Consider the following 23406-nt stretch of genomic DNA (forward strand, 5'->3'; position numbering starts at 1 on the left):
TCCATTTTAGCTGAGAGAGACCATGATATTTGTGAGGCTGAAAAATATTCCTCTCCAGGAAAGAACCCATATTTCCTGGTTATGCCACTCTTCCACCTGAGCTGGGTGCTGTGGGACACTGAAAGCCATGTGAAAGCTTCTCTCTCCTAGTCCTTTCTCTTTCCATCCAGATCACCTGGAATTCTTCTGGATAATGGAAGGAAACCAGTAAAAGCAATATCTTGGGCTCCACATTGTAAAATGTGTTCCAAGGAGTCACTTCAGGAATGGAAATAAACATCTTTTCCCAACCTCAGGTCTGAATCCAGCTGTTGTGGAAATTTTCACAGGTAGAAGAATAATAAAAGAAAAAAAACTACTTTTTTTTTTTTTTTTTTCAATTGGAAGAGGAAAATGTCTCCTGGGCAGTCAGCTTTTATACAAAAACCAGGTGAAGCAATGTTTCTTCAGGTTAGCTGTAATTACCTGGATTCAGCAAAGGGAAATTTCTGGGTTTTCGTCAGACTTGGCAGCTTACTGAAATGTTCAGATGAGCAAGGCAAAGTGCATTGATGTTACTGATCCTCACTGGCTGGTACAGCTTAGCTTTCTTCACTCCTTTCCAAGCCCTGATGTTCCCGTCAAAAAGTTTAATCAATCTTTTAATCTACAGGTTACAATCACCACTGTGGAAAAAGGTCCCAAAAACAGAACAAAACTGCTCAAGTACAAACACTGGGAATCCAAGTTTATTTTCAAGCTTCTGAATCTTTTACAACACTGGAGAGCAAAAAACAGCCACACATAAGAAAATATTTAGCAGCATTCCCAGCGGTCTCCCTGTCCATCTCCTGGGGGTCTCATTGTCTTTCTGTGCAAAAGTTGTCGTTTTGTTTTCATTTCCTTGCAAAGAATTTCCTTAATGATTATCATACAGAGCCTTGGCCTTCCCAAAGACTCCCTTCCCTGCTACTTGGCTGTCAGAAGTTTTCTAACCTGTAACTCCTAAAATAACATCAGAACCTGAGAGCATTTTGTTGTGAACGTCAGCAGCGGAAAGATTCAAAGAGACGGTGTAAAAAGACAACATTAAAGAATTTTTTAAGTCATTGTGTTGGCGTTTAACAAGACTTTTGGTTTCTTATTTCCATGTCTGCAAAATCAAAGCATGGAACAAACCTTGAAGAAGCTGGATAAATCCCAGCTCCCAGTGAATTAGAATTTAATTCTGTTTTCCAGAGGTGGTCATCTGTGGTATCACTAGAGGGTACTACTGGTGTCCATTCATGATCACTTTGTGAAAGTGAAAGTGTAGAAGGGAACCAGAATCGGTGATTTTTATGTTTGCTGTGGTGCAGAGCTATTACTGAGAAGGTTATTTCATGTTTAGAAAGTCAGTCAGGGTTTAATCTGTCCTGGCAATGCTTGTCCTGCAAAACAGCCCCATGGCCAGATTTGCAGAAGTGAATCCTCCTCCAATTTGCTAAGGATAAACTGAAATAGTTATGTTTGGTAAAATTTTGGTTGTTTTTGGTTTGGTTTTTGTTTGGTTGGTTGGGTTTTTTTCCCCTCCAGAGCCTGAGGCCATTTTCAGCACACAGATGTGGTCATTTTCACCCCAGAGCTGGATGGCACAGTCCACCTGGTCCTTCTCCACACTGGCACAATTCCGTATCTCTTCCCGTGCCACCTCCGGCCGATTTCCGTTTGCACCTCAGGAACAAAAGAAAAGGATATTTTGTGGCTGGATGCTGCTGGGGAGCAGACCAATGGGACAGAAGCAGGACAGAAAGAGGGGCTAGAAAAGAATAAATTTTTTAGATATCTCTGTCCAAGTTAGTTTCCTTTCCAGCTGATAGGGGGAAGTAGAATCCTGTCTCAGCATGGCCATCTTCCTGCACTGATGAAAATTTCTCCTGAAGTTCTATCAGTACTAAGCTTGAGGTCTCTAGCACTATAAACCATTTTCTCCATTAGTAAAATACCTTATCAGCTTTTTTAATATACCTTCTCTTTTTTTTTTTTTTTTAATAATATTCCTGTGAATATTTATTCTACTATCTATCTCACCAACGTAGCCTACACAATTAAAAATATTTTCTCCACATTGCCTGCTCTTCCTCAGTTGCTAAGAGAAGTTGTCTTGGTTCCATCTGCTTCTAGAAAAGTATAATCAGCAGCAAGTTTCTTAATCAGAATTCACCCATTTGTGGCTGGGAAAAAAATGCTGCTTTGCCATTTGAGATGATGAAGGGAAAGGCAGCAGCAGTCAGGAGACATTTGCTGTGTGCTGCTGACAGCTGTGTCATTGTGGATCGTGTACTGGCGTGTTCACAGGAGCACGGAGTGGGTCCAGGCCACCCACTAAAACCTCCTGTCACATCTGACTCTTGTTAGGAATGTGCCTCCCCAGATGTTTAATAGGAAGGGAATTTCTGTGTGTCTGGGAAGTCGAGCTGGATACAAAGCTGTGGTCTGTAGTTAGAAGGGATTAGGGTTATTAATAAACTAATGACAGAGATTTTATCTAAACACAAGCATCATTAGGGCAGCCAGTAATTCCTGGCCATAAACTCGACCAAAATGCTAAGGATGTTAATATATTTAAAAATATTTAATTTAATATCTCAGAAATTGCTGGTAGAATTCAGGAAGTTTGGACCATGGCACATCTAGGTGATTAAATACTGCTTGAAAACTTAATCAGCCTTAGACTTTAAACTGGAAAATGAAGATTTAGTCAATATAGCCCAGGGAGTCTAGACTGATCAGGGACAGGATTCATCTCCCAAACACACCTTTGATACCCCAGAGGATGCCCTTTCTGGAGACAAGGGTGGGCATACATAGAACAGGATTCTCCTTTTCTGCAGAATCCAGCAGAGTTACTCTGAAACTGAATCCCAGTCATACTCCAAAGGAGCAATCTCAGCTACTCTGGAGTCAGAAAATGAGGGAGAATTCCAGAGTTTCAACATATTCTAAATTAAAATATGGAGGGTAATCTTTCGTGTTTTCTGTATAATTCCTTTAAGATGCGTTATTACCACATCTAGACTGTGTAAATGGACCTTGACACTAGGCTAAAAGGAAAGACTCCTATCAACAGTAAAATTCTGACTTAAACGTTCTAAACAGAAAATCAGATTTACCAGCATAAAGAAATACTAAGATACTTCATGAGACTATTAAAAATACTGAAAAATTATATTTCACTATTGGGCAAAGATATGCATTTAAATTCTTTCCAGTTTAAACATAGACCTTTAGTAAATCGAGATCTCTCTTCATCACTGAAGAAAGTTGTAGTTTCACATCTGGACTTAGCAGTGGTTTTCCAAGCCCTTCTATAGGACAAAAATGTACAGAAAGGATAAAAAAAATACTTCATGGAATAGCAAAGTTGTAAAAGTTCTTTTCTCCACTAGATGGCTTCATTCCCATGAAGATAATTGAAATGAAATTCATCAACACTGTTACCCATGTAACAGTCTCAAGAAAATGAAAGATTTGTTTATCTGTTTGCATGAAACTGATTGTTAACTGTATATTTGCCACTGAAGGCAATGTTGTAAAAGATATATCTGATATACATCTTCCTTACCTCTTGGTTCAGGAAACAGTAGAGAACTGCCACAATAAACCCCTGAAAAAGAGCAGAAGAAACAGTCTTGAGGGTTAACACAGTTTGAAAAAGCCACTGGCATTGTCTGACTTCATGGTGGAGTTGTGATATGTGAATTAGTGAGTATCACTGTAGGTAGGAGGACTGCTAGAAGTTGAAAAATGATTTATGGATCTTCAATAAAGCTGAACAGCTTTAAAGATCAACACCTGGTTAGTGGCGTTTCACCAAAATCAGTCACATGCTATGAACTCACAAATGTAATTGGTGACTATGAAAGTGTGGTCCCTTCTCCAGCCCAACACACTGACAGCTGATTCTTTATGCACTCTGAAGAAAGTAAAACAGAGACTGCAGGAGGAGATCCATGGGTGCAGCTCGCACAGCTTTCTAGTAAAATTCTGTGTCTGTAGAGTACCAGATGAGATCAAGTTCTGGCCTCTGGAATATATTTGTTAAGATTCTGAACCCTAGGAAATCCTAGGATGTCAAAAGACCCACATGACCAGATCCTGCCTCAACACCTCAACCTTTTATTCTATGAAATTACTCATTAACTCAGTGAAGGTCCTCTCCCTGTACAGAGGGTCAGGGTTAATGGACAAGGTTGGTTGTGCAGGACTGACACAATGGATCCAACCCTCAGGAGGAATAAACAAGCACCAAACTTATGGATTTTTGGAACCACCCAGAGAGAGATCTGTTCCCTGGGAAGGTTTGGTGGCATTCTCACAGCTGCTGCTTGAGGTGCAGCACAGGGAATGGGAGGGAAGCAAAGGGAAATTGGCTCCTGCCAGTCGGGTCACCCCTGTCCTGGGGTGACTTTGTGATGCTTGTATCCCCAATTGTCTGTTCTGTCTGTGCTGGGTATTGAGTTCTACACTCCTCAGGCTGGTTCCCTGACTGGGAATCTAACCTGGGCCATGGCACTGAGAGCACTGAATCCTTTTGTTGTTTGGTATTGTTTATCATTTTTGTGCTTGTGAGCTCTTTGCTTGTTAAATAAACAGTTTTCTCCACTTTTCTCTAAGGATTTTTTTTTTCCTGGACCAGCTAGGGGAGAGGCCACTTGAATTTTGCTTTCTAGAGGAAACCCCATTCAGAAGTTTCCTCCCAAATTTGCCCTGAACCAGGACACCAGCTCACATCTCAGGGAGCATAACCACCTGGAGGAGACATCAGAGCAGGAGTTTTTCTTTTTGGCATCGAGCTCCTCAAACTGTCTGTGCCCTGTGTGCCAATCCAGAGCACTGGGGGGCATCAATCCAATATCTGCAGGAGGGAAAGGGATGTGGCATTCCTTGGGATGGTACGTGTCCCAGGCACTGCTTGGTGTTTATGTTTAATTATCAATTTGTTCTTTGACAAAGAATCAGCAAAGGGGCTGGACCCACAGCTTTGATTGCCTCTGGATGATTTAAATCAGCCCAAAGCAGCTTGAATTTGTTTGTGAAGTTAGGGAAGGCAGGTGGACAAGTATTGGTTGAAAGGAAGATTTTCCACACTTGAATTTGGTTCCCTTCTTCCAATTTACACACTTATCTGAAATTTTGGCCTTGTTTTTTGCAAAATCTGGAGGCCAGCCTAGAGCCAGGTAGGATTTGTCACCTTTTCAGGCATTTTAACTCAGCAAAGAACCAGGAACATTGTGAGCAGACACTGGCTTCAGGATCTGAGGATTTTTTGGGGGCAATACTTGTTGTCATGAGGACACAGGGCTAAAATAGAAAAACAAGTGACAAAGAATCAGAGAATTTGGAATTAAAATTACCTGAAAAGACCCAATGCAGAGTTCTAAGTAAAGCCGAACCCCCAGGCTGGAATATTCTGGGAGGAAGTTGAAGACAATGTAATGGGTTCCAAATAATGGAATTAGAAGCAGAGTTGACCTTGAGAGACGTCTGGCACAGGACACAAGAAGAAATAAGGTTATATTAATTTTCTGAGTAAAAACTAATGCACTCAGTGTAGCACAGTAGTGAACAGAAGTGAAAAAGAAACTAATATTTATAAAAATACATAAAATAGAAATAAATATGCTGGCTTCCTTTACAGTTCTCATACAGAGAAAGACAGCTATAGAGGGCGATTTTTCCTGTACTAAATAACAGATTTAATGCTGATTCAATTGATTTTGTTGTCTCCTCATTGATTTTAAATGGAAGGCAGACATCTGGGCTGATCTGAACACATCCCATTGATCAATAATAGGTGACTTGAATCTCACCCTTTGACTAATTTCCTTTGGAATGGGATAAGGTTGGGAATTCTAAAATTTAATACCAGTTAAAATGAGCCTGTCTGTGACACTGAGTAAATACATCTCTGTTTAGAAATATATTAATATAATATTGGTTTTTTAAAAGTTATCCCATACATTACCTGTACTGAGAAGAATTATTGAAGTTGATTTGTCTAGGGTCTAGCTTTTTCAGTAAAATTCTGATGATGTTTATAAATAGGACAAAATTGACCTGTTCACAACATTTGAGGGATGGGAGGGAAGAAAAAGAAAAGGTTATTTTTTGATGTAAAATTTTGCAGTGAAAATCTGGTGGGTTTTTTTTTTATTATTATTATTATTTTACTTACAATGCAATTGTACAGTTTCAATGTAAGGTCACTAAATTGTATTTATGATTGAAGAAAAGGCCGAAGACGAAAACTTGAGAATGTCACTTTGTTCAGCAAAATATTTTAGTTGATAGCTTGTGTGACTTTCTCTTACCTTTTGTAGCTCAAATCAGTTGGATTCTCCTCAGAGATTAATATTGTATTAAATTCTGGCTGATCTCTCTGGGCATTATTAGTAGAATTTTTCTGCCTAAATACCTCTACAAGGAGATATTTCCATCAGAGCTGATCACCGCAGCCTGCCTTTGCAGCCAGTGGAGAACCATCCAGGAGAGTTAACAGAGCTTCAGGTGGGGCTGGGGGCAGGTCACCTCTTCACAAGGTAGATATTTTGTTTAAATCAGGGGAATGACTTGCCAAACGTGCATATTTCCTTTTGTTGGCTCTGAAGGAGCCTCTGAGGAGCATTAGCTCAACTCCAAAGCAGTTAGGGTCAACCCTAACTTGCAAATCAAATCTTCCACAATTGCCATTTGGCACAGCTTTGTGCAAAATCTGTGAAGCTGCTCAGTTTTCCACTATCAGAGGGATTCTCCACACGCATTTTTTGAGTGTCTGTACACACCAGCTCTTCCTTAGGTGAGGCTGAAGGTTTAACTTTGCCTAAGAATGTCCTCATTTTACCAGAAAGTCTGACCTCATTCCATCCATTAGTGATGCTCAGTGTGCATCCCAGCAGAAGAAATAAAGCAGGTAGAAGGACATGAAATATTTTATTGAAACACAAAGAGCTCTGACCAGAATTCAGCTTGAGATTCTTCACTCACATGGTTTGTGTGCAGCTTTAAGGTCCATTCCAGCCCAAAACATTCTGTGATTCCATATCCCTCATTTGCATTTATCTGTCCTTCGATTAAATTAATGTTTTTTATAGCTGGCCTTAAGGTCATCCATTAACTGCTTTCTCAAGCCCTACTTGGGTTTAATGATTTGTGGCAGTAATCATCTATGATAATCATTTAAAGCCCATTAGTTTATTCAATGAATGCCAGGCTCAAGAGCTGTTTTCAGTTGTCAGCTCTGAACAGAAATCTATTGCCCTTGAAAGTTTTGGTATTAAAAATTTATGGCTGAGTCTGGGCTCTATTGCTAAAATTTTGTTTTCAAATATTAGAAGGAGGGTTTAATCCACTCACTATTAATTTCAACTAAACTGACAGTTCTGGGAAAGTTTTAATTTGTTTGAAAGACAAAGTTTTTAGTTTGCATTGGATACAGGAAGTTAACAATAAAAATTCACCATTCCTCTTCCTACAACTCAGCAAAAAGCAACCCAATTTTAATACAGAAGCCTTTTTTTATTTCTAAGTAATATCAGCAAACTCAGAAGTACCTACCCCCACAGAAATTATAATTGGTCCTTTGATGAGCCACCAATAAGGAGAGCCTTCATTAATATCCCAGCATCTGTGAACATGATAGCAAGTTTAGAAAAAAACATGCATGTAATCACTGCAATTAATTAAAAATAAAACCCAAGACTAGAGAATAATGTGGAAAACAATGACTTACGCTGTGTCTTCAAAGTAGAATTTTGTCAATATCCATATAAGGGTGAAAAGTGTTGGAAAACCTGTAGAAAATTTTAAAAAATATATTAAATTTTAAAATTTATATTATTAAAATTAATATAATTAATCCAAGCTTTGTCCACTGAAACTCTGCTTCAGTGATACAGATCACTCATTTATGAGAGCTGGAATTATCTTTTTTGGGGTCAGTTCCCATAACAGGAACTGCTTTAAATGCAGTCCCTAAAACACAAAAAGTGATTTTGTTTGCTGAGTTGTCAGGCCTACCTTAACTTTTGGTGGCAACAGGCATGGATTTCCCCCCCTGAACCAACAAAAAATTCCTCTGGCCAGGTGCATTCACCTGCCATAGAGGAGTTCTCTGCTTTTTCCTTCCCGCAGCAACTCTCTGTGGGGACCCACTTGGTTTCAGATTTCTAAGTCTGAACATTTCCATTTATTCCAGACAACAGCAAAATCAGAGGGGAGATGTTGCTGTTTCATCGCCCGTCCTGTTATTTAATGGACAGAGATTCTTCTTTCCTGTGATAGCTCAGTGCAAAAGATGGGCTAGAGAAATATCAAGAATAAAAGAGTTCCTGCCTAGGAAAAAACAATTCCCTTTCCCCAGCTGTGTAACTATTCTGCACAAACAAGAGCAAAGGCACATTGAACTCTGGTGTTTGTGATAACTCCTTAGGACAGCCGTGCTTTCAGTGGGGTGAAGGAGGTTAAGACTGGATGTCACCTTGTGCCTTCTCAAATATACTTGATTTTCCACCCCTTTCACAGGGGCTTTATTGCTGCAAAAGACTTGAATGCTTCTCGCTAGTATTCACATAAAAATAAAATGGAAACAAGGCTGAAGTTAGGGACTTATTTGGTTTCACATCCAGTATTTTTAATGGGAATAGATCATGGAATCATGGAATCATGGAATCATAGAATCAAAAAATCATGGAATCATAGAATCATGGAATCAAAAAATCCTAGATTAACAGAGTCACAGAGTTGTAGAATCATAGACTCACAGAATCCTAAACCATGGAATCGTGGAATCATAGAGTCACAGAGTCACAGAGTCATAGAACGGCCTGGGGAAGAAGTCACCCTAAAAATCACCTGGTTCCAACCCACAGGGACACCTTCCACTGTCCCAGGTTGCTCAAATCTTCATCCAACCTGGCCTTGAACACTTCCAGGCATGGGGAGTCCACAACATCCCTGGGCAATCTGTGCCAAGGTCTCACCACCCTCACAGTACAGAATTTCCATGTTCCATCACTCCATTCCTTGGGAAAAGTCCTTCTCCAACTTTCTTGTACCTGCTGGAAGTTGCTCTGTGAAGCCTTATCTTCTCCAGCCTCTTTTGACACCTTACCTTTAACTAATTTTCTGTAAAATCCATACCTACCCCAGCCAAAGAGAACCAGCCACCAAAAATATCTTCTCCCATGAGAAAGGGATGAGAGCAGCAGGCAGTTTAGGTAGAGAGCCTCCACCAGCAGCCACATGAAGTTGGTCATCATGAAGTAGTGACAGAAAACCACTGAGATCTTGCATTCAGTCTGGGGAACAGGAAAGTCATAGTTATTCACTGCTTGGAGGTGCATCTCTTTGATTTGACCATTGTGTAGACATCTGTAATATTGGCTGAGTTCTACCAAGAGCAAGATCTCACTATTAACTGATGTTTAAACTGAGAGCTGGGGGAAATCCAGGTACAGAAAATTCTCAAAACCTTGTGCCTACAGGCCCAGAAATGAATACAGGGTTTGACCTGAGACCTTGGAAGGGTCTTCTAGGTTTAGAGACCAGAAGCAAGAATGTGGATTTGTAGTTTAAATGTCAAGCTATGTAGTGGGAAGTTTTTGAGTTTAACATTTAAGATATAAATGTAGTCACAAGGGTAGCAAAAAGTTTTAAGGTGTAGTGCTGTAGGTTTGTGTGTCATTATATGATTGGTTAAGAAAAACCAAGCTGTGGCAAAACATGTAAAACAAAATATCAGTGATTGGTGTGAAAACAGTAAGAAACTTTGTGGCAGTAGTTTATTGGCTAATGAATCTTTAAAAGGCTTTACAGATAGAGATCTTGGGATCGCTGACCACAGAGTACCAACCTCTGACATGTGGTGAAGGCGTTCTCACCCTTCTATGAGACTGCAAAAGATAAGAGCAATAAATCATGCTTTAAAGCATCTCTCAGTGGTTCTGTCTCTCTTAAAATCCTGACAGGAGCTTTAATGCAAAATGGATTTCTGAGTAGCAAGGCTTTTGCCATCCTAGCACCTTGGAATCTCCACTGCATTTTGTTTTATAATCTGTGTTAGAAATGTAACTCGGGCTCCCAAGCGTGTGAGTTCTCTCACAAATACACTGCCTTGAGTGTACCTTCAGTGTCAAATGCTCCTTGAATAAATGTTCAAGGACCCATTTTCCTCCTTATGCTCAGCTCTAAAATCCTGTGTGGCTGTAAGAAATGCAGAACCATCCCATAAACCTCTGCTTGAAAACCATTGCCACCTTGCCAAGCTCTGGGGCTGGATGAATGCTGAGTTCACTGCCTCGTACTGTGAGTGCTTTGTGGTTTACAGATCAGAGCTTCCAACCAGAACAGGAAATCCAGCATTTCCAGAAGAATGAGCTTTAAAAGTTGTTCTTTGATGTACAGAGAGATTTTAAATTTTAAGCTTGAGATTATTGAAACATAACAGTGTAATGATACTACTTTGTTGTGATATGGAAGTCCAAATTTCATTTAAAGTACTTCAACATCATAAAATGATGTTTTAAGAGCATAGGAGGGCACAATGTACACATTTATGGAAGTGAAATGTACTGAACAAAAGAATTATGTAATTTTCATTACCATGTTAGAAGGAAAAAAAAAAAAAACAACCGAACAATAAGTAGTAAAAAAGAGGCATGAAAAGTGAAACCATGAATAAATGGTCCATAAAATACATCAAATACCACAAGATCCTGCTTTTCATGTGCTTACTGTGGAGAAGCTGCAGTGATCAATGCCTTCCTCCTGGAAAAGGACAGCATCCTTAATGAAAATGGCAATAGCCTTTAGGATGAAGGTACAAAAGAGCTGTACATGGATATAATTCCTGGGACAGCGAAGCCTCCTGGAAGAAAAGAAGAGAGGTCCCACTGAGGTGATTACCTTACTTGTGCCTCAGTAATTAAAATAAACAATGAGGCCTTGTTTTATCTCAGGTACTTCCAGACACATTTGGGAAGAACATTTTGATCCACGAGCTCTTTCAGAGAGAGGCAGAAAACTTCCTCATGTGAAGCAAATCAGCCACAGTCTACATCTTAATCTCTTTGTTGACCAGAATTATAGGGGTTTTTTTTTCTTCACTTTGCCAAAGTTATTTTGATGAATTAAGCAAAAGCACAGAAAAGCTTTAAGGCAGCTTGGCACATCTACTTTAAATTCAGTTTACACATCTACCTTGAATTCCCAGTTAACTAAGATTAAATTTTTACTGTTATTAAATACAGATTTTTGAGGGGGTTATGCAGCTTCATGTTTGCATTTGGAGATGAAGGCTTCAGTTAATGATCAGAAAGTTCCACTAAAAACTGAATTCCATCCAGATCCAGTAATTGGAGGGTCACCTAATCTTAAAGTTCACCTAGAGTGTGCAGAATTTTATTGCTGACCTCAAATGTCAAGCCCATTGTTAATTATGACTTTTTCCTCCCTATTACTTCGTCTCCTTATGTCCATTGTTTCTTTCTTTTCCTTCATTTGGGCTGGTTTGTTTTCCTGAGGTCAGAGTGGATGTCAATAAACATATCTGGTGGCTTCCAGACATGAACTAGGAACCAGCAGAGGTCAAGAAACTTTCCCTAGAGAATCCTGATTCTCACAGCATAATAGTAAAACTCCTGCCTTTTTTTCTTTTCTTTTTTTTTTTTTTTTTTTTGCCTCACAGAAATACATGAAATAAACAAAGATTAATAAAAGAAATCCCACGTGGTGACAAACATTAAGTCTGTATTAAATGATAAAATACTTTAAATACTCTAAATTAGACCTGAAAGTACCTAATTGATGGATAACTCAGTAAGAAAGAATTCTCATCAAATGTGACCAAAATCTGGGACTGACTTTAAAACATGTCTTTAGTGATAAATTTTTCAATGGTAATCTATACAATGTCATAGAAACATTCATTCAGAATCAAGTCCTTTGTGTATTTTTTTATTAAAAATTTCTTGGAGGCATAACTGGCAGGCACACATAGTTTATGAAAAAAATCTTCATTCCAGCCTAAAGCAAGTAAATTTTTCTGTTGGTTCTTCAGGATTGAAATGAGTTGCTGAATTTTAGGCAGCCAGGTTTTATTTCCCAGATCTGAATCTTCTTATTCCTGGCCATTTCTCCTGCCTTTTAATTTCCAGCTTCAGTTTTATATTATTTAACCAACATGGCTGGAACTTTTTATTTTTATTTTATTTTTATTTTTATTCACCTGACTTTCTATTTATACTATTTTGTTTTGTCAAATATTGTCTTCTACCGTGTGAGAAATTAAGAACTGCGAAAAGACTCGAGGTGAGAGGACACCTTTACCTGAATGCAATGAGAACTGTCACTGCAATGGTGAGGGAGGTGATGGACACGCTGTAGCCCACTGTGTAGATGACCTTTATAGTAGAAAAGTAGGATTGCTATAAAAGAAGAGAACAATTTGTCACACAACTCGTTAAATGACAGCTTTTTCACTGACTCTGTCAATTTTGCTTTGCTTGGTGCTTCCATTCTGTTGACATCCCTGACTGCATTTCTTTCCCCTCTTTGAATCCCTCAGCAAAATTCAACTTGAATCCCTCATTTTGTTTCTTTTGTGTAGTCCCATTCCACAGTTGTGTGGATACAGCCCAATCTGATGCTGAAATATGTATTGATCAGGGTAATTTGAAGCCCACTCATAAAAACATAAAAACCTGTGCCAGTCTTTCAAAAGGGCATTGTTAAAAATCTTAAGCAATTTTTTATAAGTGCTGTATTTTATACCACGTTTTTCTCCCCAGCAGTAGCAGGCCAAGGCTGGTGGCAGCATGATAACCACAGAATTCTGTCAGCCTTTCTCTATTTTTCTCCACTTTCCTACTCTTTGCTTCCTTACTTCCATTTTTGCTGTTTCTATTCCTCCTTTCAATTTTTATTGTGTTGTGGAGGATTGTTGTTTTTTGGTTTTTTGGGGTTTTTTTTCTGGGGTTGGTTTTTTTCCTCTGTTTTTCTTGCTGCCAAACTCAACTGCTGCTCAGTTGGAATGCCAGTCAAAATCCATCTGAAATTAAGTGGCTCCTCCATCAGACACGATCCCTGAGTGAGGATAAGTTGACTTCAGCAATCACTGATGAAAGCAGAAGACAGAATGAATAAGCTCTAGGCTGCACATCTAACTCCAGCCTAACATGGTCTGTCTCTTGGGTCCCATTTCAAAGCTTTTATAACCTAAAATCTGCACAGCTGTGCAGTGCACTCCTCCAGCTCACTTGGGAAAAGGGAATTGCTCATTTTGAGCCTTAAGTGGAACTTTAGGCATTATAAGACTGACATCGAGAAGGGTTTATTTAATTTATTTAGGTGCTTAAAAATTAGCTGCCTAAATATGAGGCTGTGGTAGAATGAGAAGAACACGGGCACAGTGCTGATCTGTTTAATTATTTATACAATCCTGGTGTTTTCTCATCCTTTTTATTTTATAATTAATGAAGGAAAACACTCTCAGAAGACAATTCAAGCCTTTGGGAAAAAGAGACCTTATTGGTTTCTGTAAAATTTCAATGAAAAGGATCTAACACTGCACCTACCTTAGAAAGAGCTGGCCATAGAATCATAAATACTTGATTGGTATAGGTTGGAAAGGACTTTAAATATCATCTACTTCCAGCTCCTGGATAATGGAGTGAAACCTTTAGTGCCAAGAATTTTGCATCCCTGTGTGCAGATTTATGATTATCCACCGTCTAATCCAATGGGTTGGACTGTTATCACAGGTCAGACCACAGTAGGTGCACCCTGAATTTGCCTTCCAGCTCAGTTTTATCCACAAGAAACCAGGTTAGCCTTTCTGAGAGCATCCCTCAGTGTGAATGCACTAAGTGGGAGCAGCCAAGAATTGTCCCTGGAAAATTCCCACGTGTTCCTGACCAAAGCACTGATACAGATCCACAGTGAGGAGATTAGCTCCAACTTTCACAGTGTTTTTTTGAGATTGATGAAGCTAAATGGGGTGAAAATCAGGCATAATGGGCTTTTTTTTCATGTTGTGGATGAACTGTGAGTTGTATATGATTACCAAAATCCCTGACTGTGCATAATTCCAGCCAGAGCTCACAGAAGTACCTCAGAGCTCCAAAGCTTGCCAAGAAGTCTGGATGCACCACTCCATGAGAAACATCAAAACTGTGCTGGACTGAACCATAGCTGGCAACAAATCAGACGTGTAAAACAGAAAATTATCAACTCTTAAAGTGGATAAACCTACACCTGAGGATTTTCCTCTTGGTAAAATAATAGAATCATCACAGAATTGGTTGGAAGGGGTCTTAAAGAACACCCAGTGCCACCCCCTGCCATGGGTAGGGATAATTTCCACTATCCCAAGTGGCTCTAAGTCCCACCCAGTCTGGCCTTGGATGCTTTCAGGGATCCAGGGGCAGCCACAGCTTCTCTGGACACCCTGTGCAAAATCTCTCCATGTTGATATGAACTATGTTTATATCTTTATTAACTAAGGGTCGAGCATTACATGGTCCCTGGGCATGTAACCTTGATATATCACCAACAGTGAAAATCTGGCTGAAGAAATATGTCAAATTCTGATCTGCATTACAGAGAATACAGAGATTTGGGGACTTCAATTTTTCATTTTTGAAATAGATATTTCAATCAGCATGAGACACCCAAAACTCCTCTTGTCCTTAGATATTGCTAAATTTGGAACAGTGGTCTTTTCATAGCACGTTTTCCAGACACTTTCTGTGATACTACAAATTCATCTTATTGACTGATACAACTGAAATATCTTCATATAAATTTTATGAACATTTTGTGATATATCTGTGTCTGTTTCAATTGTGAATTTGCAGCTGGTTTTATTATTCTTATACATTAATAATAAAACATTCTTAATTATCTTACAAAATAGATGGCCAGAGTAAAAATTAGAATTATATCCCATACTTAGAAAGAAATGTCAGCTTCTTCTGAGTTTCCCTCTGTGGTGGCCTTCAGGAATAGAAAGGAATCCTATAACATCAGCACATCACTCACATATATTTCTGTAATTAAACTTACTTCTTCAAGAGGAATCTCATCTTCTACTGGACAGGCCACATGGTAGGGAGGGAATGGGTCAGACCAGCCTTTTTTTGTGCAGTTTCTTTTTATCATCCCAGCTGAAAAAGAAGCATTTTATTTTCTCAAAGAAGCGGCAAATAATATGAAAAATAAAAACCTGGAGAAGATCTCTGGCTGGTACAAAGTTGTACCAGGAGAAGAGGATCATTAGCATCTCACAGTGTTGGTAGAACAATTTTCCTGTGCACAGTCAGGTCATCAGACACAAAACTTTGTATTTCATTTATAGACAAACAATGTGAAGAAGGAAGAGAACAAAGGTGACAGGGGTAGAGGTGGGAAGGACTAAGGAAGGAATTATATCAGGTACATTGTAAAGACTGATACGCACTGCTTCATAATTTTTTGCTCTGCACAGCACTCACTCTTCTACCACATCCCTTATCCCCACCTCCCCTGGGGCTCACTCTTCCCCAGCAGATCAGAAGCTGGGATAAGCCCCTTCCACCAGGACAGCAGGCTTCCATAAAAAAAGATTTATGAGTCAGATGAAGGAGAAGTCGAGAATCCCAGGGCAGGAAATGAATCTGCACAGATGAAAGGGATTTTCCTTATCCCTCCTTTATAACCAGCATGTGTTGGATGTGGCAGAGCTTGGGCTTTGCAGTTTCTTTTTCTTGTGGAGCTGCCAAATCCAGGTCTTTCCTGGAAGCTGGTTTGCTCCTCGTGGGCTCACAGTTTGTTACTCACCCAGAGAGGAAGCAGGCACAAAGGTTTGCAGTTTTGCAACACATGTGCTGCTCCAAGGCCCAAATTCTGTTTTGCATCTCCAACCTTGGTCTTAAAGAGCAATCACGTTGTTCATTCCTCTGCCTTTCATTTCATCCCACAAGAAGCACAGCATAAATCTCAAGGAACCCCAAGCTTAAGTTGTGACCTAGACAGCCTCCAGATGAGCTTTGTAGGCAATTCACACAACCAACTGATCCCAAAGCACGTGGAAACCAGTGCAATCACTCCTTGTACCTCAGGGTATTTTTGATCCAGGGCCTCAACAGAGACCATGGAAATGAAATCCAGCTATGCATAATCCTTAAAATATGAGAAGGACTGCTAAGGTCCCTCAGATTCTCCTAAAATCTTTGCAATACTTCTCTGATCCAACTCATGGGAGCATGAAATGCTCTGTCTTCACCCTCCCTTTTTAGAAATGCTCTTGCCAGACACACATCAGGAGTAGCCATGGTAGGACATCACCTGGCTCCTTCATGAAGTGAAAGAGGATGTTTGGACATGGTAAGGCAAGAATGTCTCCAGCATCTGCCTCTGGCCAGCACAGCAATTTGTCCCAACTTCTCTTGCAACCTCAGACAGAAGGAGAAATATATTTTTAAGCATGGTTAAATTTGAGCAAAATAAAACCCCAAACCTTTTTAAACTTTGCCTCTCCACCCCTTCCATATCTTACAAAAATAGTTTAGCCACAGTTTTTATTATGAGAAATAAACACCCCCAGAGTGCTATTTAATCTGCTTTAGTTAGACCCCTGTGTTAGACTGAGGTGAGTTTTCAGACAGAATGCAATAAATGAAGAGTGATGCTGGAAGAAAGACCAGATCACTGTAATTGTTCAGGGGTTGCCCTATTTTTAAAGATCAACACACCCTCACAAACAAGCAAGTGGGATGCCAAGGAATTGGACAAGGGCACAAGGATTCACTCTGATAAACTGGCTGTCCATGTTTGAGTGTGAAGGACTGTGGAAGAAAAAGGATGGGGAGGAATGGGAGTAGATGGAAGAAGAGCTGACAGCACGTGGAGCCATAAATAAAACCCTCATGTGCTTTGGCAGCCTGGCCATGTCCTGACCCTCTCCCTCCCTCTCTCTCCCCCACAGGGATGGACACCTGGTGATGTTGTTGCATTCCCATGCTCTTGTGGGGTCTCCAGACATTCAGCCTCCTTTTTCTTCAGCTCTGCCATAAAATCACATTCGGGGTGGACGTTTCCAGCAACCTGCAGGGAGAAGAGTTTCGGGGGATTTGTTAGAAGGGGTTCATGGGATCTCATCAGGCATTAAGTCCAGACCCACTTTTGTATCTAACTGGTTTAAGGACATAGTTTAGGACAGGTTTAAGGGCTGGTTTAAGGACATAGAACAGTGCTCAGGGTTTCCATTCAAAGGCTGCCTCTGTCTCTGCACAAGCTGGTAGTTACAGCTCTGTACTGAAAAGTTTATAGATTCCTCTGGCTGCATTCATAATAAAAGATCTCTTTGCCAGGGCTTTGAATGCAGGGTTCATTTACACCCTGACTTTAGCTAGACCCTGTCAAATCTGGCACATTGCACCTGGTCAGGCTCATTTTCTCACCAGTGAAAGGCTCAGGGCTGCAGGAAATGCTGCAAAACCTGTGCACAGACAAACCCCTGCCAACCTCCAAAGAAGCACCATCATGAAATCACAATTACTGCAAAACTGTCTCCTGAAAGAGCTCCTCACACCAAAAGGAGTGAATCTGTTCTCTCCCTTCTGCCATCTGCCTTTCTTTTCACAAGGTGGGAGGCGAAACTCCTTTATTGGGGAGAGAAAAGCATTCTGCACCAAAGCATTTGTTGGTTTGGTGTGATGGTGTAAAGGAGACAAGTGACACCCAGGGTTTTAATAGCAGGAAACATTCAGTTGTTTAGTCCTTATTCAGACTTATATGGGAACCACAGCAGGATCTGAAGGCATCCAGAGGACTTTGGGCAGCAAAGGATAAAGTCTGCCCAGGCTGTCACACCCAGGCTGTCACACCCAGACCACTGAGGATGCACCCACTGGGCAGGAGTGCACAGGATTAATTCACATAAATTAGAAAATACGTGCCTTGCCCAGCCTTAACCACTGTCCCCAGTCCCAAAAGATGAGCTGTGATCAGAGACATTCTGATTTTACCTCTAGCCCTGGCCACTAGTGCTGGTGTGCTCTGCATGTGTGAATACAGACATAAAAACAAGGAGACAAAACAAAAAATAAACCCAGGATGAGACTTGCATGGTGAACAGGTGGCTGGCATATGGCTCAGTTTTCTTCCACCCAGAGAAGGTTAATATTCAGGGAATTTGGAAAACAACTCTCTGGCTTTTAGTTCATTCAGAGGGCAGATTGTATCCTTTCCAACAAGCTGGTGTTTCTCCTCCATGTCAATGCCCATGTCTCACGTTGGCCTGCAGAGCATTTGAACTGCATATTCACCAAAAATTTGAGGCTCTCAGGCTGCTGGAGGCTGCTGGATTAATTACACAGCATTTGTTTTTCTGGGGTTTGGGCCCTGGTAGTTAAAAATGTCATTATCTCCATATGTATGCCCTGCAAGATCATCTGCTTCCCATTTACTGCACTTTTAGGAGGATGTGGTTTTCCTGCCAGATTTGCAGACTGCAGTGCCATGGAGCAGTTTAAGGCAGCAGTGAAAATCAGGGCACCTTCTCCAGGCTGAATAAAGCTTGGTGTGTGTGAGAGGAGAGTGGCTGTGGATGGATGGAGCAGAGCACAGACATTGTCCTGCCCCAGGAGATGCAGATCTGACCTGTGGGATGTCCCAGGGATATCACCCAGATAATAAAACCAGGGGGGTTCAATCAGTAAAATCAAGGGCTCTAGGGACACCCTCAATGTCTCTTCACTGAGAAATGCAATGTCAGGCAGAATTGCAGAAAAATTCACATCTGTCTTGAAAAGCTTTGCTGTCTTGATGCCTCTGTGCATCCCAACACATATTCCTTCCCTCCTTGTCCTCACCCTGGACAATGACTGCAGGAAAACTCCTTAACCACGGTGTTTGACAGCTATTGCAAGAAGCAGCTCTTAGTCAGTAGAAAAAAACAGTCAAACCATTTACTGAAAATCCCCTTTACGACATTCTCTTGGTTCAGTGAACAGTGCCCAGAAAAACCTCAGCAGGAGGAAATGCACCCATTTGCACTATTCTAAATTGTTTCTCCTGGCAAAAAGGATTGCTAGATTTTGCCTGTCAAAACTACTCTCTTTGCTCTCTGAAATGTTCATGGCAAGAGCAAAGTTTGTTTGGCTCATTCACCAGTCCAGGAAAGTCCAGGAAAGCCTTTTTTTCCCCTTTTACTTTCTAAGTTTGCAGACTGTGAGAACACTTTATCTAGCACATGTATCTCAAATAAAAAGATGAGGCTGATCAAGTACCAGGTATTTAAATTGTTGCCTCTTCCTTCAAGAAGAAGGAAGGTGGCCTTAGGAGCTGCTGTCACAGTTTATTTTCAAGTCAGCACTGCCTGAGCAGACAGTGCCAATCTGATAGGACAGAAGCTCAGGTTAAATAAACTAAAAAGATTTATTTCACTCCCAGGTTGTGTTTTAGGTATATTTATTTATCACCCCAAAGCACTTAACTACCTGTAGCAGACTCCCAGTCAGTCTCTTTAGAATTCCAAACCTCACCAGGAGCTGACTTCACGTTTTCCAGAGAAAACATATGAACTAATTACACCAACAAGAAAAGCAGAGGGCTGTTCCCCCACCACTTTATACTCAAATGAGGGTTGTTTATCTATCCACTAATATGCAACACACACCAGATTTTCATTGTACACCAACACGTAGACTTCATTTTGATCAGTATATAATAATATAGCAAGCAACCCAACTTGGTAGAAGAAAATTCTGTTTCTCTTGGGTAAATAAAGCAGGTTGTTACAGAAACCTTCAGTTATATTTTTAACCATTAGCACTGAATCCTGATATTCTGCTTAAGAGCAATCCTACTACAGGGAAGTGCATTTGTCACAAAGGTGATATAAAGGAATCTCTGTTTTCACATCAGTAAAAAGTCCATTCAGTCATTTCACAGTGGTTTATTTTCCTCAGTGAAGACAAAAACCCCCAAACTGCTGTGCTATCCCTTATGAAATGTCCCAGGAAAGAAAAAAGGATTTAGAGGTGGCATCACAAAAGGAAGATGCTGAACGTGTGATAATTCTCAAATGCAAAGATAATATCCTGCCCCAGATTTGCACAAATCTTTCCTGATACTGGCGTCATCCTGGATCTTGGTTTGCCAATCTCTATCCAAAGTGAGATATCACCAAGCTCTCCAAGCCCTTTAATGGCTTTGGATCTTTCTAAATCTGCCCCAAACATCCCTGCAGGTTCTACTTTTTTGTTACCTGCAGCACCTCAGCTGCTCACATGCGAAATAATGTCAATGCCACCACCAAGGCAGATGAAATTGTAACAAAAAAACCTGCATAATCTGAAATGAAAGAAAACTCTGTCAAAACTCAGCTCCTCTGGTGTAACAGCCCTCCTCCAGTTTTTTTATCCTTTGTCACTGTCTTTCAAAGCCCACACACACACACAAAACAAGGGTTTCTGCCAATTATGTGTTTCTCTTTACTGAGTGTGTCATGAGAAAGAAGAAAAATAAACCGATATAAAGATCCTACAATGTGGGTCCCTTCTGCTGCTGTTCACACTTTTCATTGCATCTTGCCTTGTTTAACTGGAATCCAAAGCAAACAGAGAGAAAAGAGATTCATAAGAAAAGTTTGAAAATAAAGCTATATCTGACCATCTGCTCCCACAAGGAAATGAACAATTATTGAAACACAATGAAGTAAAAGCTTTTTTTTTTTTTTTCTTTTTTCCATGCAATTACTTACAAGCACTGCCAGACTCAGGGTGTGCAGAGCACAGTGGTATAAAGAACAAGAGTTCATGTTCCAAAGCAAGAGCCAGACTTCACTTCTTCAGCCTCTCTTAGCATCTTTCACCTGCTTTTTGACTTCTCTTTCTCCTCTTAGCTGCCGATTTGAAGCTTTTATCTTTTTGCACAGAAGTGACGTAACAGGGATGTGAAGTGGGGGATAAATATTAACAATTCCCTACTCTGTGTTTAAGCTTTGCCACTTTTTGACTTTGCTCAGTGACTGGACTGGAGGAATTGAGTGATTGATGCCAAGATCATGGGAATTTTCTACCCTCCTGGCAAGACTAATTTCTTTCTTTTTACACAAAATGGTTTTAGAGAGGGTGGACAGCTCTAAATATAACTAATCCCGTATTAAATCCACATGATTGGCATAAAAGAAACACTCTCCTTACAGTTATTGTCAATTTTTTATAACGAAACCTTTTTCCTAGTGTGGGTTCAGTATATCTGGGTGTTTTTATGGATTGTAATGACCACAGTGCCACACTTTCAAATGCAAAATTTCTTTGCTGACAGGCCAAAAATTTATGAACGCTGATTTTGCTTTGTACCTGTTTGGGAATTGAGTTGAAGGCAAAATTCACAGAGGATTCTTCCCAGTTTGCTTCAGACTTCTGAAAGTTCAGTGTCTGAATGTCAATGAGTGAAGTCATTTACTCGAAGTCTCTAAATACAAACACTCAGCTCATTCACCTCCTCCTGAGCTTCAAGGCAGGCCAGGTCAATCCCGTCCAGAAATACTCATTCTCACTCAGAGCTAAAGGAAAAAATATGTCATTTGTCCATCAGTTTGTACCATCTTGAAGGATTCCAGATTCCCCATCAACATTAGGCAAATGTCCCCATGGCAGGATCAGAGACTCAAGACATGAAATCCCTTTCAAATATTGCTCTCTGCTCTTCTGCTCTCACACTATGCCATTCCTTAAACTAATTTATAAACCCCAGCTCCCAACTTCCCACAGTGGTCCATCCTACAACCCTGTTTCCACCTCTGGCACTGCTCTTTGTCCATCAGCCTTGCTCATCTTTCTCCAGTTATTTCAAGGATCTTCTGTCTGCTTCTCTACATGGATTGTGGGAATGCTGAGAGCCTGGAAAGAGGCTGTGAGGAACTGCAGCTGTACCTGCATTTGGGAATATCTGAGGGATTGAAGAGTTGGTTGTAGGTTGGGTCTGGGAAGGAATGGAGCATATCCAATACAAGGAAGTGTCTTTGGGGAGCTGAAGTAGGCAGGTTTTCCTTGCAGCGTGTGCTTAAGGATTTATTTCATTTTCCCCTAAAGCCTTATACTCTCCTTAATTATGCAAACTTTCAAAGGCTCGTCTAAAACAAAATTAGAGCTGTGTTCCTGTCAGTTTTAATCAGCTCATTCCAGAGGAGGAAGGTCTAGACTGGTAAATGAACACTTGTAAATGTATTTACCACAGGCAAATGCTTTTTTCCTAAACTCATTTCAGAACCTACAGAATCTCAAGAACCACAAGATTTCCTTGTAGAGGTGTAGCATGGAAAAATTTCAGCCCATGATGTTAAATCTACATTTGTAGTCAGTAAAGTTATGAAAAAAAGCTGGTAAGGGAAACTAAACCTACAAAGTTTTAATTCATCATCACACATACCTTCAAAATAATGGTGCCAATATTCAGTTCTTACCTGCATTTTGCTGATTCCCTTGTTTTCCCATTTGGGGAGAGTGTAAATATTCAGGTTGTCCTGAATTCAAAGTGCTTTCAATAGTAAGATTAAACAGGGAGTTTTAGCTGCCTTACAAACATTTAGTATTGTTATAACCCTTGAAAATCTTATAAAACCATAGTGACCAATGCTGTCATCACAAGCTCATGCCAGAATCTGGATACATTCTCTCTCCCCTTCTTTCCAAAAACATCGCAGATTTGAGGAAAAAAAATAAAAAATTTGACTGAGTATCCATCAGGTTTCCTGCAATGTATCAGTGCTTTAAGGTTAATAACTTTTGACCTGTCCCACAAATTGTCTTTTGATCATGCACCCCACAGCCATTTCAACCAGTGTTTGAAAAAGGATCATAAACAGACCCATTTCAGAGGAGCAGCATCTCCCATTCCACAGGGATGCACTTTTTTTTTGTTCCATGTATTAGGAAAATAAGTTGCCTCAGAGTAAGCTCCTGGTGTCCACACTAGAATTTTCCATTTCAGCCACGACATCTGAAGCCCTCTGTGTGTTTATCCAGTGCTGTTGAAGTCATGCCTATAAAAACCACAGAAGGCATTGCCTGCCACTTCTCATCCTAGGAGGGAACACAGAGGAAGCCCAGCATAAGATATCTCAAGTTTTTAAACTTTTTCAGGCAGAATGAATACGGGTACAGAGGAGTTTTATGCTGAAATCTACCATATAGGAACCCTGATCACCATGGATCATTTTGGAAAACCTGGCTTTTCTGTGTTTTCAGCCTTATTCTGCCACTCTGCAGTGCAGACATTCCATTAAAATGAGTTCCTTCCTACTGTCGCTGTTGTGTGCAAATTTCCAGCTGTTTGTGGTTAGGGAGAAAGACACGTCTAAAAGAAAATAATGGGGCTCATGGGTCTTTTTTATTATTATTA

The 23406-nt window shown here is 40.3% G+C and overlaps 1 protein-coding gene and 1 long non-coding RNA gene across 3 annotated transcripts in view; both read right to left on the reverse strand.

Annotated features, from left to right (window-relative positions):
• The window catches only part of LOC136358081 (uncharacterized), an 829601-nt gene that overhangs the window by 37876 nt on the left and 768319 nt on the right, over positions 1-23406 (reverse strand). The window lies entirely within an intron of this gene.
• On the reverse strand, positions 1426-21112 carry GHRHR (growth hormone releasing hormone receptor). Of its 2 annotated transcripts, XM_066313878.1 has the most exons (13): positions 20762-21112; positions 16992-17100; positions 16342-16449; positions 15082-15182; positions 12346-12443; positions 10753-10885; positions 9164-9317; positions 7751-7811; positions 7576-7645; positions 5987-6078; positions 5376-5505; positions 3584-3625; positions 1426-1692 (listed from the first exon to the last, which is right to left on the reverse strand). In XM_066313878.1, the coding sequence occupies exons 1-13, from the start codon at positions 20816-20818 to the stop codon at positions 1570-1572; spliced, it is 1278 nt and encodes a 425-aa protein (XP_066169975.1). In that variant the 5' UTR covers positions 20819-21112; the 3' UTR covers positions 1426-1569. The 2 variants fall into 2 exon arrangements, with proteins under 2 accessions (XP_066169975.1, XP_066169984.1); XM_066313887.1 differs by lacking the exon at positions 16342-16449.

The sequence above is a fragment of the Sylvia atricapilla genome, chromosome 1 (genome assembly GCF_009819655.1).
Source record: "Sylvia atricapilla isolate bSylAtr1 chromosome 1, bSylAtr1.pri, whole genome shotgun sequence".
NCBI classification, from domain to species: Eukaryota; Metazoa; Chordata; class Aves; order Passeriformes; family Sylviidae; genus Sylvia; species Sylvia atricapilla.